Source organism: Opisthocomus hoazin, chromosome 13, assembly GCF_030867145.1.
Source record: "Opisthocomus hoazin isolate bOpiHoa1 chromosome 13, bOpiHoa1.hap1, whole genome shotgun sequence".
Lineage (NCBI taxonomy): Eukaryota > Metazoa > Chordata > Aves > Opisthocomiformes > Opisthocomidae > Opisthocomus > Opisthocomus hoazin.
The window spans coordinates 26,431,493-26,446,196 of NC_134426.1; the positions used below are offsets into that span (position 1 = coordinate 26,431,493).

The 14,704-nt window shown below is 44.2% G+C and overlaps 1 protein-coding gene across 14 annotated transcripts in view; it reads right to left on the reverse strand.

Moving 5' to 3' along the window:
• KDM2B (lysine demethylase 2B) overlaps positions 1–14,704 on the reverse strand; it is a 126,564-nt gene that overhangs the window by 36,452 nt on the left and 75,408 nt on the right. For all 14 annotated transcript variants that reach the window (XM_075434951.1, XM_075434952.1, XM_075434948.1 and 11 more), the window contains 2 exons: positions 12,047–12,501; positions 4,226–4,312 (listed from right to left, as the gene is read on the reverse strand). In XM_075434951.1, coding sequence (XP_075291066.1) covers positions 4,226–4,312; positions 12,047–12,501 — 542 coding nt within the window. The remainder of the gene's footprint in view (positions 1–4,225; positions 4,313–12,046; positions 12,502–14,704) is intronic.

Genomic DNA, 14,704 nt, shown 5'->3' on the forward strand with positions numbered 1-14,704 from the left:
GCAAGATCCGGTTTAGGCCCTGCTCTCTCTCCACGCCACCCAGAAGTGCATGTCCCAGGGATGGAGAAGGAGTTAGTTTGTTCGGATTATTTCTCACTCCTCTTTAGGCCCTTCCGAACCCGAAGTTTCAAGGCAGCACAACCTACGGAGTTCTTCCTTTCTGACAGCAGACCACCACTGCGACAAAACCCACCGATAACACTCAGCACCGCACCAAGCAAGGACAACTTGCTGTTCCACAAACCCCTGACAAGGGAACAGGGAGGGGGTTTACATACCCACAGCTGCATCCGTGCCCGGCAGCCAGCTGGGAAAAATGTGCTGCTTAGGCTGAAGGTACGAGAACTGTCAGTCAGCCATCAGAACAAGCAGGTTTCAAATATCCCCTCAGTTCCACATTCCTGATTCCTTGCAGGGGCCTAAATGAGGATGGTTGTACACATCCCTAGGATTCCCGGCGAAGTCACACATTTTGGTAAATGAATCATTATCAGACGGAGACTTCTTTTGAAAATAGACTGTCTTCTCTTACCCTATAGCTAAAAGGCAGGTTGTGTGGCTTCTGAAAGAGCACCTGCAAAAAACCCCAAGCAAAACATCCCCAACTGGAATATAATTATTGTGCTAAGTAATTATCAATAAATCAGAAAAAGTACAAGAGAGTCAAAAAAGCTCCATAAAGATGAGTAAATATGATCCAGAAGAGGTGCCTATGAATCACACACCATTTCTCCATTATCATAAAATAATAATGGTTCACACATTTTGCTACGCAACTTTCTGATGAAGATGTCACAAATCTTTACAAACACTAATTTCACCTCACAGCCTCCCAGGAGATGGGAAGCACCATCTCCACGTAACACGGCAAAGCTCGGGACGCGGCAAAGCGCTGTTCACCCCATGCAACACAAGGAGGCTGCACCAGAGCTGGGAACAGAACCCAGACCCTCGCCTCCCATTTTGTACACCACCCACAAGAGCATCCATTTGTTTTAGCTCCTTGCAAAACCATTTTTGATCATTACTTCTGTTTCTTTACTCAGTGAGTGATTGTTTTTTTGAGAGTGAGCTGCAGCAAAACCAACAGCTCCAAATGCCTTTAGAAAAGGGAGATGGGAGCAATGCAGCACAACGGGGCCACAACATACCGACGGGTCTTCCACGTACTTCGTTAAATGTCTTGCCCGTTACACCTTATCCACCGTGCACTGTGATTTAGGGTGCGCGTTAACACGTTCCTTCCCTAAACTCCAGAATTTCACAGTCTTCAAGCGACCTTTTTGCAGTACAGAGCTGCGCACACTGTTGGCACGTCACACTAACAACACATAAAAGAAACTATGACTCCATTTTAAAGGGAAATATTATTTGCTGCTTCTAAAATCATGCAGATTATTAAATGAATTTTCTCTCAAAAGCAAGCCAACGTAGCTAAGCCAGCTCTTCCACAACTTGGGTTATTCACATAGTTTAAGGCATTCCCTGTCCCTCCTCCAGGGATCTTTCACTTCAGGAAGAGTTCCCGGTCTCTCCTCCACATCTTCCCTGCTCCGTCCCTCTTTAGTACCTGCCTCTCTCCTCATCCTGCTCTCTCGTCGTTTCTAGTCTCTTCCCCTCCTTTCTTTACAATCATTTCCATTTTCTTTGAAATGTTTTGGCATTTAATGTTGGCTTTCTTCTTCATTCTCCATCTGCTGCTCTTGTCTTTCTAAATCTCTTCTGGAACCTTCTCTTGGGAGAAAGCAAGAGCCATGTTTCCCACTTATTGCCTCCTCTTTCTAGATTTCAGTTCCCTTCTTTGTCTTTATCGGCTTGGAATCAGACAATCCTCTTCTCCCTGGAACCCGATACAGCAGCTACAATGCCTTCTTACCAGCCCCACAATAGCTGGTACCACGCTGCGTTGTGTCTGCCACTCCCTTCTACACCAGCACCCCAGGAAAGGCACTGTGAGGTACTTGGCATTTCTGCTACATACTACAACAGCAATACTACAGAAAGCAAAATTACTGGTAGGTTTTACTCCCCTGCCTTGTGCTTAACATTCGTGGAAACTTCTGACGATGGAGACTTGCTCCACCAGCTACAATCCAGTTTTAAAGGGAGCTTCCCCCTCCCTACGGGTTTTCTTCTCTGTAAAATCTTCTATTTCATTACCAGGACTTAGAGGGAACAAAGGCGAAATAACCAAACTTAACTAGTAACGCTGCCTTTATACAAATCTGCCCTATGTTGTGTTTCCAACATATTTCAATTTGGGACTTAGAGGCTAAGACGTGTGTCACGAGGCTGTTCGCTTGGCCCCTGTTCCCAGGCAAGGGACACAGCGTGTAAGATGGCACGGACATTTGCCAGTCGGAAGCACAACAACAAACCCCTTTTGGGAAACATTCAGCCACAGCTGCACGTGCACCTTTTAACATAAGGCATAATACAAATCAATTGCAGATTAAGCAAAGTAAATATGAAGAGAATGGTGAAAGGATTTCTTCTGTTATAATTTTTTGTTTATTTCCAAACTTCAATCTAAAGCCTGGCTTTCTGTGAAAGCCTTCCTCATATTTCTTATTAGCCACTGTGTTTAATTGTTTGCTGTTGTAGCAAACTTAGCGCTGGGAATGATGCCTTCTGAGAGTTTTTGCTTACAGAAAGGCTAAAGGAAAATAAGCAACAAAAAGTTAAAAAAAAAACCCCACCCTTACAGCCCGCAAGATGGATTTTGCGAAGAGAGATAAGATTTAAGTCACAAAAAAAATCGATCTTTTACAGTTACAGTTATGTTGCCAATGCACAGAAATAAAATATAAGAAATGAACCATTTATCAAGGATTCCAAAATAAGATGAACAAGAACATTAGCAAACACCAAAGCTCACAAAAGCCTCAAAACATTAAGATCCTCACTTCTACCATAAGCTCAAACGATACAGCACAAGAGTCAGTTGTTTCTTAGTTTTGTTTTATACGTTTCACACACCGGTTTTCTTCTGGGCACAGAGATTTTGCTCTATGATATACTTGAATGATGAATGAACAGCAGCTATCAAAGCAGTGCAGTGGAGAATCCGACACCTATTCCTCTCAAGGTTTTCCACTGCTGTTTTTAAACAAAGCAATTTTTTAAACACAAAGCATATACCCATGGTTTTATTACAAACTAAAAGGGACACAAGTATCTAACAAGCTATAACTTCTCCAAAATGTGCTCAGCTAAAACCCAAAAAGACACCATGGAGGAAGATGATCTGCTTGCTCTGCCCCACTCTCCTCTGACAGTCTGATGGTTATGGTTTCCTGCTTCCCATTCGCAAACAGCAAACTCTCATGGCTCCAAGCGATTATAGCAAAGCCGTGACAAGTGCACCAGCACAAGAAGTGACAATAGGGGAAATAATTCACTCCATTAATTATTTGACCAAAACAACACCAACAGCAACAGATTTTCAGATAGAAGCCTGATTTAAGCTGACCCTTCTGGCATTTCTAAAAAAATTATGTATTATAAAACTAGTTCAGTGAAAAATGAAAGTAAAAACAGAAGCAATGCGACATCTTCTAAATAAGCAAAGCTGCTTTTACAGCATGCTGAATAACTGGACTGGGGTAAACGTACTACTGTTATAAATAACATCCAGCCTTTTGATAGTAGTCTTTAGTTAATTATTTCAAATTCTTTACAAGCATTAATGAAGCAAGCCTCACGGTTCTCCTGCAAAGCGAAAAGAATTACTCCCATATATGGGAGGAAAAATGAAGACAGAGGGACAGAAAACAACCCTCCAAAGTTTCAGTGGCACACCTGTACAGAGAATCCAGGAGGTCTCACAGTATAAGAGAAAACCCATCCTCTCGTCCCGATGAGAGCACTTACTGAGTGGCCAGTTTGTAGGATTTACACATCATTTAATTTTACACAAAATGTTGCATCGGTATTTTCAGATTTAACCACGACTAGTAAACAACCAAGACATATCAAAATTTTATACTGATAAGTAAGGCCCAAACAAACTCTTGTTAAATGAAAACTCTAATGATTTCTTCCTGCTGAGGCACTTTTATGTTCTGCTTCAACACCTAATCATAAAACCATTAAAAAAATCACATTCCATGTTCAAAATGCTAGGAGCTGCCAAAGTATCACACACAGCACTTTGTCAGATTATAGATAAACCATCACCAAGACCTAGCACAACAATGATTAGTAAGTAATTGTGTCTCATTACCTTTGTGGTCTTCTTGGGCCAGCTGACCACAGGGACACCCGAAATGGCAAGATTTTGGTCATCATCAGCATGCTCCTTCAGGATGTTCTGTTGCAAATGAAAAAGCCTTTATTAACCAGAGAAGTATCTTTCCAACTTCAGAGTGCAGAGACTCAGAGAAGACAATACTCCACTGTGATGACGGAGTGACAAGATCTCTGCTGACCTGTTCTATCTCTGCAAGTTGCTTTTGCTTCCAAACTTCCCATTCACACTGAAACTCTCACACCTGTCATTAAGACCCAAGATGTGAAGTTTCTTGCAAAACAGACAGCAAAATCAGCCATGAATCACCTCAAATATTCCAGACTTCTTTAAAATTGGTGTGTCCAAAAAGACTGGTATTTTTCCACTGGTATGAGCCTCACACCAGTATTGCCTCTCCCTTTAAACTCCAGCTCACCGAATCCCAAACCTCCACCAGTCACCACAACCAACACCTTTTCTCCTACTGAGGTCTACAAAAGACCTGAGAAGCATCTAGGCTCTGCCACCATGATTTCTGCAGTCACAGGGCACCAAGTGTACAGTTTAGAGCAATCCTTGGATGCCCGAACATTCAGGTAACTCAGGATACAGAAGTGTGCATCATAACCTTCCATCTTTAGGCACGTGACAATTCAAGAGCATCATCATTTCCACTGGCCTTCCTTCCACATTGATGGGCAAGCCAGAGCTGGTGTAATCCAGTTCACTCCACGTGACTGGGTGAGGCATTCAGGTTCCTGAGTATTCACTAGGAAAAGGCCTGACTCCGGATAGTATGGTATTAAGGAAAAAGATTGGTCTCCCCTCCCTTCCACCCGCACCAAATCGTTTTGCTTTGATGCGCTGTCCTAGATATCTCATGAGTGGGTTGCACTGGTATACGCAGCTCCGACTGCTGTGAGTCACTCCTGTGACCGCACAACTCAGCACAGAGGTGGGGAAGAACTCTTTCTAAGCATACTCAGTTGCGCAGTCGGGACCAGTCCCCGCTCGCTTCCCAGGACTCTCTGCGTACTCACTAACCTAGCTACAAAGCTCTTCACTGGGAGTTCAGGTGGCTGAAAAACAAAACAAATGAAAACAAAGAAACGAGTCGGATGGAGGATTCTGCAGTGCTGCTGAAAAATGAAGCTCAAATAAGCACTAACAGGTTAACGGGAAAAAAATGCTCCAACAAAACAAACAAGAACTGCAGGTTGGAAATTACTTTGTAATAGAATTTAGGAGATAACCCCAGACAATGAAGTTCAACGGTGTTGCTCCCATGTATACCGACTTCTTGAAGAAAAGCTTAATTAGACAACAGGCACCAGGCTCTCTCAGTCCCCAGTGTAGAGCTTTAATAATTAGATATTTCACATACTATACAAAAAGAGCTTAAAATACAGTAACTGTTGTAATAGAAAGCGCACTTAGAATTCATCTGTAATTGTCCAGCTGAAACTGGGAGTACAATGGCATGTTCCAGGCCCCAAGAGCTTGAGCGGGCAGACTAGCAGCTAAACTAGGGTTTGGACGAGTGGCCCTGGGGCTGGCTTTCCCTCCCTGGAGCTCAGGCAATCTGCCTGATCCAGCCCAATTCCCCAGTCCGTGCCTAAAGGAGAGAGACTTTACTAATAGGCACCAGCACAGTGCTGCTTCTTCAGATACAACTACACCAGTAAGGCTGCTCTCAATACTGGTTAGTCCGAAAGCAGTGCCAATGACCAAAATAAGCAAAACCAGTAAAAGCCCAGTTTTGTCAGCCCGGCGCTGTGGCTGCACTCAAGAGCTCAGCACAGGCACAGCCTGGCTGGTTAGGAGTGAAACGCAGCTTGCCCCAGCCTGATGGTGATGTGGAGCCTGTAGCGTAGCTTCACCCGAATCCGCTGACAGCTTTTACATACGGACTACTCATTGGCAAATGAGCTCTTGGCTGAGCTGAGGCTAAGTGAGAAGCTCTCTCCTCATGTCCTTTTTATGCTGAGACAGTGATCGCTGCATTAACCGAACTGTGACCGCATTCTGAAATTTAGTTTTCAATCCTAAAAATGGAGAGGTCTTTTGTGTTCTCATAGCAAAGCCAAAATTTTCCAGAACAAGGCAGCAGCTTGAGAGCCATACAAACAGAGTATAAATTAATTCCTCTTTACTTTGCTACTCTTAGATTTGAAAGCTTGTAAGACAGAAAATCTTAACATTTCCACTAACAGCTGTCAGAGACTCAGAGTTCAATAGAAAGCAGAGTATACTCCTAGAACTTGGCAGGATAACGAAGGTTTCTTGTTATCCTATGTATCATGTGAAAATATTACCCAAGAAGAAGTGTAAAACTATGGCAGTTTATCACCTCAGCCAGCTGAAAACCCTGGATGTCTGAGCAGCAGAACCATAACCAAGCCACATTTGCACTGACTGTAGCATCAAGTCAGCACACAACAGGCTGGAGGAGGCAAACTTTTGTTCACCTGCTTAAAATAAAAAAAGATGATAAAGCCATGGGGCTCCAGTTAGACAAACACCACGATGCTCATCCGGCAAAAGGCTGCTTGATTCATTACACTTGAAGGCTGTGGTGACAACAGCAGGTATGAAGGAAAGAAACTGATTAAGTATTTAAGAATTCAGCTTAGCCATTAATTTCAAAAGCACAGCAAGGAACGAATCCCCTGAAATGCATTCAGTAGAGGCATTTTTTTTCCTGTCATCAGAATGAGAAGGGGGTAAGATTTCTTGGCAAGAAAAAGTAAGAACATATTTCAGTAGACATCATCTGTCTTGCACAAGAATCTTTTCCTGCTGCCAAGGAGCTGCGGATATTTGACAAATTCTTTTCTTCAAACTGAGTTTCTTCTGCCCTAATGGACTTCCACAGTCCCTTCTGAAGAGCAGCAGCATTTTTGCTTTGAAGGGGGGAGGTCTGTGGCATTATTACGAGGCAGATCTCACTGTCCTCTTCCCCAACAGCAGCAGAGGAATTGCCATCCTGCTGGTAACACAACAGAAATGTTGTGTGCTGAAATCAGAGGCTGCGCACAGCCAAGCGCCGCTGGCACAGTGTTCAACGTGGAATGCAGACCGTCCCAATCAAAGGTCTGCTCAGCTTCACCTGTCCTCTGATGTGGGATGCAAACTACACCAAGGAGTAAGATGGTTTCCTCTTTATTCTCTTCTTCATGCGTAAGTCCACCCCAGTTGCATCCCTAGTAGACTGACTTACTGTTTGGTAGCTAAATGTGAAGTGGAGAAGCCACACGATGAAACTCTTCCAATCCCCAACGTCACCATCTAAGTAAAATTACTTCTCAGTGATTTTTTTCCTCCTTCTCTTCGTCGTCACTGTAGGCACTTTTCTAACAGCTCAGCTGCCACTTAATTTTTAAATTGGGAGCAGGAGTTGTTGCACTGTTTCATATTTCGTTTCAGGGCATGTATATATGGAAAACAAGGCGCGTGCCTCCAACACTAACACCAACAGCAAGGATGTGGGGGCAGCGGCTGCAGCATCTTCTGACTGCTCACCCTGCCAACAGGGACACTGCCAAGCCTCTGTCCTCCGGCACCTTGGGTCATCTGAGCACATGTTTATCTGTACAACGATTTCCCCTTGCACTTGCCACACGTACAGCTCACAGAGCCCAGCCGCAGACACTTGGATCCAGAGAGTCTTGCATCTCCTCGGCCGGTTGTTCAGACGCCATCTGCTATGGAGCGAACATTGCTGTCAGTGATGGCTGTTTGGAGGCCTCCAAGAAGCTCCTTTGGTGGTGAACACAGGGCTCATGCAACACAGTGCTCATACAGCAGAGCTGCAGCCGACAAGAATCTAATTCCTTGTTTGAGCTGCGGGAAGAACTGACCCACTCCCCAAGTGAGGTCCATGTTATGCTCTGCAAATAGGCCTCCCTTGTGCTGCTGCGCTCCATCGATCATGGTGATAAATGGGTTCTCAATCTGCAGAGGCATTAGCTTGGCACTTCTGGATTGCTGGGTCCCCACTAGACAGTTGCAGTTAGGAGTTTAGATGACATGTAAGGAATTTACACAGGCTTAGTTTAGTTTTCAGTCTCCCTTCTCATAAGGAAAATAAATTACTTTACTTCAGAAAGTCTCACCTACCTGACATTAAATAGCTGTAGTTGTATTTACCACCAAGAGCAGTAATCCAGTCGCCCATCCTTTACTGTATTCTTGCTCAGATGGGAAAGCATGGATTCTCTGCGAGTTACCCTGGTTTGTTCTGTGAAACTTCACTTTCTGTCAGAGCTTGTTCTTGCTACGCGTCTGTTAAAAATAACTCTAACATGGGTGCGCTAAAAGGGTACTTTTTATAGGCTGTATTATTAATACATCACATGCCCAAAAAGGTTGCCCATGAAACAAACCTTGTGATTACAGCCGAATACAGTCACAGCACGCACAATCTGCACAGCTTTTTTTGCAGGCCTCCATTCAGGCACACAGATGAATGGTGCTCTGGGCAGTCATTGGGGTGAGGGAAAGGCACCAGGCTTCTGCTCACTCTACTGCTAACGCTATCAGAAAAATCCCCACGTTATTTTCTGCACAAATTGGAAAACTAGTAGCAAAACAAGAGGAAATATGTTTTAGTGGTCAAGGAAATAAATACCATTCTGGAAAAGTGGACGGTATTTCTTCCTCTGCCATTATGTCTCTGTGTGACACAGGGCAAATTTTTTAAATCAGGTTTCCACAGGCAGTCACGAACCGAATGTTCCTCCTCTTCCTCACACCTGTCTTGGGATCTGGATGCTCAAGATCAGAACTTCTGGTCTGCAGAAGTGTTAAGCAATTACGGTTTCAATATCATTCAAATTATGTTTCGCAGGTATCATTCTTAAATAACGCTAATTTTTCTGGAAATCACATCCACAGCACATAAAACCAGCATCCAAAATTACGGTCCCTTTTATTTTAATCTCTTTGCGCCCTAGTTCCTTACCTGTGAACCAGAGATAGCAACAGCTCATCAATTCTCAAATCGAAGCACACGGCTATGGTAGCGATGGGCTCACTGGGAGCCCCAAGGGAACAGTCGCATGGCTGTGTTCAGCTGAGGGTCTGCACAGTACGACCGACCTAACAGGCACTGAGGAGCGAGGATGAACAAAATACTGAGCAGCTGCATTCCGCACACCAAGCAATACAGGAATCCTGCGAGGACCATTACGCTCGATGTATGCTCAAGGGGCTGAAATCCGTCACTCGGCAACTTTTCCAGCAGCATACTGTGTCCTTTGAGGGCAGATGCCCTAAAGATGCACTGATACACTTGTTTCTGATTTTTTTTTTTTTTTAAAGCCAACAAGCTGAATAAAACAAACTTCATGCTTCGGTATGGCACAGGTTACAAGGAGACAGCTCCACCGTACTGTTCTCTACCATGTCAACGAACAGGGTGGCAGAAAGGAGTATTGGGCTGTTGCATCCAGGGTCCCAGAACTCGATGGGAATGGGACACACCTTGTCAGCGGCTGCCTCGGACAGTCTGCTGGTGAGCAAAGGGAAGGCCTGCGTTCGGAGTCCTGGGCTCCGCACCTGACCTGAGACGAAGTGTACTTGAACAACTGCTGATCTGAGTGCAGCTTCCCACAACTGCCCCAATTCCTCCAGAGCACCTAGCAAGCGGATGATGCAACCGTAGGGAGTTCTGGAGGAAGCAGGCTATGCGGGGCTTAATTAATTTACCATGCTGTACTGACTCCCATTCTCTGAAAATTGAGGGCTGCCTTATCTGTGGGCCAACACTGTAAAAAAGATGGGTAAGTTGTTTTGACGTTATTCAAGAAATTGTTTGAGTTCACATCCTTTTAAAAGGTCTTGCTCTGTCTAATCAGCCACAGTCTCACCAAACATACAGAGGTGATTCCAGAGAAAACAATTCTGCAGCATGCATGATGTTTAGATGCGGTCATGGCTTTTTCACCAGCAGGGAACCATAAATATCCAGATGTTGGGCTACATCCTGATGGTTACAGTGTGTGCTGGCAAGGGGAGAGAGTTCAGAAGCAGACAGTTATCAAAGGAGATGGAACTTCAAGACTGCAGCCCTGATGCACAAAAAGTGGCAGATGCCCACTTAATAGCAGTTAAGGCACAATACCACCAAAGAGTGCATGGCTTGGGCCTTTTTCTTAAGTATCCGTTTGCAGTTCTCTATCTCTGTAGCTAGTGAATCCACTGCTCTAGAGAGGAATAAGAAAACATACACTCCTACATGGTCCTTTAAAACAGATTCACATGTGGTTTCTTGCCGTGCTCTGGTAAGATGTCTCAGTGCACTGGAGTATGTCATCAAAAGAGCATGCATGATCATATTCTGAACATCTGCACCATTTCTTACACATTGTACCCTTTTCTGGGATTTCTAGAAAGGGCAGTTTAAGTAAAACTTGGTCTGTGCATCAAGCTTGGAAAAGTAATGCTACTATTCTTTCTTCTTCACCACAAATTCAGTTCCTGGTCTGGAAGCTTCATTTTGATTTCTCATTAGCAGACGACCGATCACAAAGCAAGCCGGTGAACCTGCAGCCACGACTTCGGGGATGTGTGTCCACTTTCATATACAGAGTGGCCGATTTTGCAAGAAATCTGAGCTCTTGTGGTTTACCAAAATGAGTGCCACAGATCACACTTCCAGGCTCCAAGACTGTGGAATATGGTTCCACTGCACACGGCATATGTTCAGCCTTCTTTAACCGGCTTTGAAGCCTTTTCTAAGCAGCTGTTACACTACCTGCACTAAAAAAGTACAGGCTCCCCTTGTACCATATAAACACGTATTTTTCCCCTCAAGTTGTGGCTTACACAGCTCTTGCATACAGAACATACATAGCTGAAGAACCATACTGTACACAGAAACAGCACAAAACCCGCAGTCCAAACACAAGATCAGGAATCAATACTCATGGTTCCAAATCAGGCCAAATTGCCATGGTACTGGGCCTGTGGACAAGTCTGGCAATTTCAGCCTTATTTGACAAGCCCCAGCAAAACCATAAGCGTATGCTGCTCTCAGCTTTGTTAAAAAAAAAAAAAGAAGCCTATTTTATCTAATATGAAAGCAAGACACAGAAAAGCTAACCAAGCAGTCCAAAGGGATGCCACGCATCAGAGGCAGGGCTGGGACCAGAAGCAAGGCCATGCTAGCCTTCAGGAGAAATTTCTCCCCAAATCAGATGGGGTGCCACTGCCAGGTTACGGAACACCTAAAGAGAAGTTCTGTCCCTAGTGAGCATTCAATCCTCTCACCACCTCCAGAAACAGTATATAGTACCAGTGGAGAATAATTATCAACCTATAGAGGGCAATGGAGGAAAAGAAAATGAAAAAGGTGAAAGAAAAAAAGCAACTGAAAACATTTGAAAATATATCTTCTGAATTACAGTCAAGTATTTACATTTTGTATGTCAGTTAATCAGACATACTCCACCAAGACACTAGACCGAAAAGGGCAGATTAAGACTATAAGTATAAACAGACCGTCGGAGGTATAATAATTTACACATGGGACGTGACAAGTGCTGAACTATGAGAGGATCTAAACCGTTGGCCACTGCTGCAACAGTCAGCAAGGACTGCACCAATTAAATCAGACTGCAGCCACCTCCCCGGAGCAGAGATGGCTTTTGTTAGAGGCATAATTTCCCCCTCCTTGGCACAGCAGGCTGGTATGAGCTGGCCACTACACAGAAGCTGCCATGGCTCTGCTGCCGAAGTTTGCTTTCTGATCTCCCGCTGCCTTCGATGCCCACAGAATACAGTGTGTGTGGGTCAGCAAGCTATCACACCCACCTTCATGTCTTCTAGGAGAGCCTGTGGATCTTCGATGCCTTCTGGAACACATTTCTTGTTCTCTGGGAGAGATTCAAGCTTTTCCACCAGGGCTTTTAAACCCTTCAGTTCAAATTCTGTGAGGTGAGTCCATTTGGTTGAAACTTCTGTAGCTGGAGACCCCGTTGGCGTTTTGGGATAGTCCGTGGGGGTCGTTGATTTTCCGCTGTCATCTGACTCATTAGACAAAGTTCTTTTCAGGTATCTCATTACCGTGGCTTTTTGTTTTCTGCCTGCACCCTCCTTCCCTTCCGAGTGCGTGCTGTTGGGTGAGGAGGAGCCATCCACCAAGGATCTGGAGTTCTTATCCAAGCCGTCATCCTTCTCCTCCTGGATATGAGCATCACAAGATTCTTCATCCATGTCTAACCACGAATCTGACGAATAGCTGTCTGTGCTGCGTTTTCTTTTTGCATCTGAAAGTTAGAAAAAGAATGCTGAAATTTTACACGATGTCATTCATAGCTTAAACACCTCTCTACCACTGGGGCCAGGCGCTGCCTATTTAAAAGCGCACTGGGTAATACCCAGTAAGTATGTGATGGGAATGGGCTCTATTCAGCTGATTTTTAATTTGTGGGGGTTATTTGTTTGTTTTAATGCTGGTTTTCATTAACATCTACTCAGTTCAAATGACTGGGAAACATTTAGGGAAAAATTATGCTTTCTTCAAAGCTTCAGTCCTCTATGCCTTCAATTAAGAGTAGGCAGAGCTCTTAAGTCACACACAATTAATTTTCCCACAAATCCAAAGAAAGACCAGATTCGGCAGCCCTTCTGCTTTAAGTGGAGACTTAGCACAGAAGGAGGAGGGGAAAAACGATGGGAGAAAGCACGTTAAAATGCTGTACATCATCATTCTTCCAGGAACCCTACACAGCACAAAATCAACTTCTCAGGACTGTTTGCGAGCAACTGTTGGTAGAACAAGAACCCTCACTTGTTACTGCATGAATACTCATTGCTCTTCTGAGACAGAGGACTACAATTACGCTTATTTTACAGACAAGAGGCCTAAACACACCGAGAAATGCGAGGACTGTCAAGAGTTACATGATACTGTTTTTCTTAATGCCCTCCCTGATACATTCTAGGTACTTCCCAGGAAAATTTAAAGGCAAGTTTCTGAGTCTAAAGAACTATCAATCTTAGTCTTCTACTAAGTTTCCCCCTAAAAATCCCAACTGTTGCACAACTCTGTTCAATCGAGCAGTGAAAGCAATGCAGAAAACTAGTGGCTAAGGTTCCCTAAAGCACACATTTTTTCTTATTTATTAGACACAATTTCCTTTACTAAGAGAACAACATTGAATGCAGGCTAGCAACAGCAGGAATTTCTGTGGAAAATACAGTTAACACTGGCAACACCCAGTTAAGTCAACGTGGATTTTCACAGTGGCTGAAATGGTTATGAGATCAAGCTGCAAACAAAAACACTCTGCAAAGGAAACAGAAGCCATACAGAAAAAGTGAGCGAACAATTAATGAAAAGTTCCTTTCACAGCTTTTGTACTTTGCAATGCAGTAGCTTTGGATTAGGACAATGTGAATCATGCTTAAGGAAGGATTAAAAGGACATTAAAGAAAAAACTCAACATCCGGTTGTTTAACAGCGAGATTCAAAACAAATTCTGAAGCCCAGTTCCAAGCTGGCAAATTCATCCTTATCACAGCGAAGCTCCTTGACTCTTGCATACTCTATACCACCTTCTCACAAAACACACGCGGTATTTCTCAGCTGGGTAACAAAGACGCAGCAGGCAGCGGCGGAGTAGCTGTCCGAGGGCAGCCAGCCTAGCTGCTTAGCTTGGCAGTTCCAAATGAAAACTCTGCAAGCCCAGCTGCACCTCTGCGTGTTCGTGCCCAAGAGATACGAGTCGGCCACTTTATACTGCTCAGGGCAAACGTTGCTACAGTGCCTTCAAAACTCAAGCATCTCTGTCCAGTCTACTCCCTCAGTCACGTCTGCGTTTTCCCTCAGAACCAAAATGGCCACAAAATTACTCCTGAAAGGCACATTTAAGCTGAACTGCCTGTGAAAAGATGGCAGTCACAAAAAATACCAGCTACCAGCAAGGCTGGTGGCAGCCAAATCCAACCCCATCCACAGCACAGGCTAATTTCTTCCCTGCATCCCTCCAAAAAAAGCTTCACCATGAAGAAGTACAGCACAGTTTATTTTGTGTGCTGAGGTGGTGGCATGCAACACTCCAAAGCAGCTCCTCCCCTCTGGTCTGTGCTAATACACCCCCACGCTTCTCTTAGAAAAAGAAACATGATCAGAAAACACCTTAACCAGAACATTTAAAAACCACTAGGTATTCAACTTCTGTTTAACACTGTTTTTTCCCTTGAAGACAGTAGCCAGCACACTTACCCACCTCAAAGGGCTACATAATCAGCTTATGTCATTTTCCCATTTTTACAGCTGAGGAAACAGATGCTTGGGAGAAAGCACGATTTGCTCATTGTCACACATCAAATCTGGGGCAAAACCAGGAATTAGAATCCAGGCTCTTGGATTCAGGGCTGGAGTCCCTCCTCTAAGCCACACTGCCTCGGTGAGCTATTTCACAGTTGGCTGAAGCTCAAAAGCCCGGTCTAGATGGGAGAAGATGC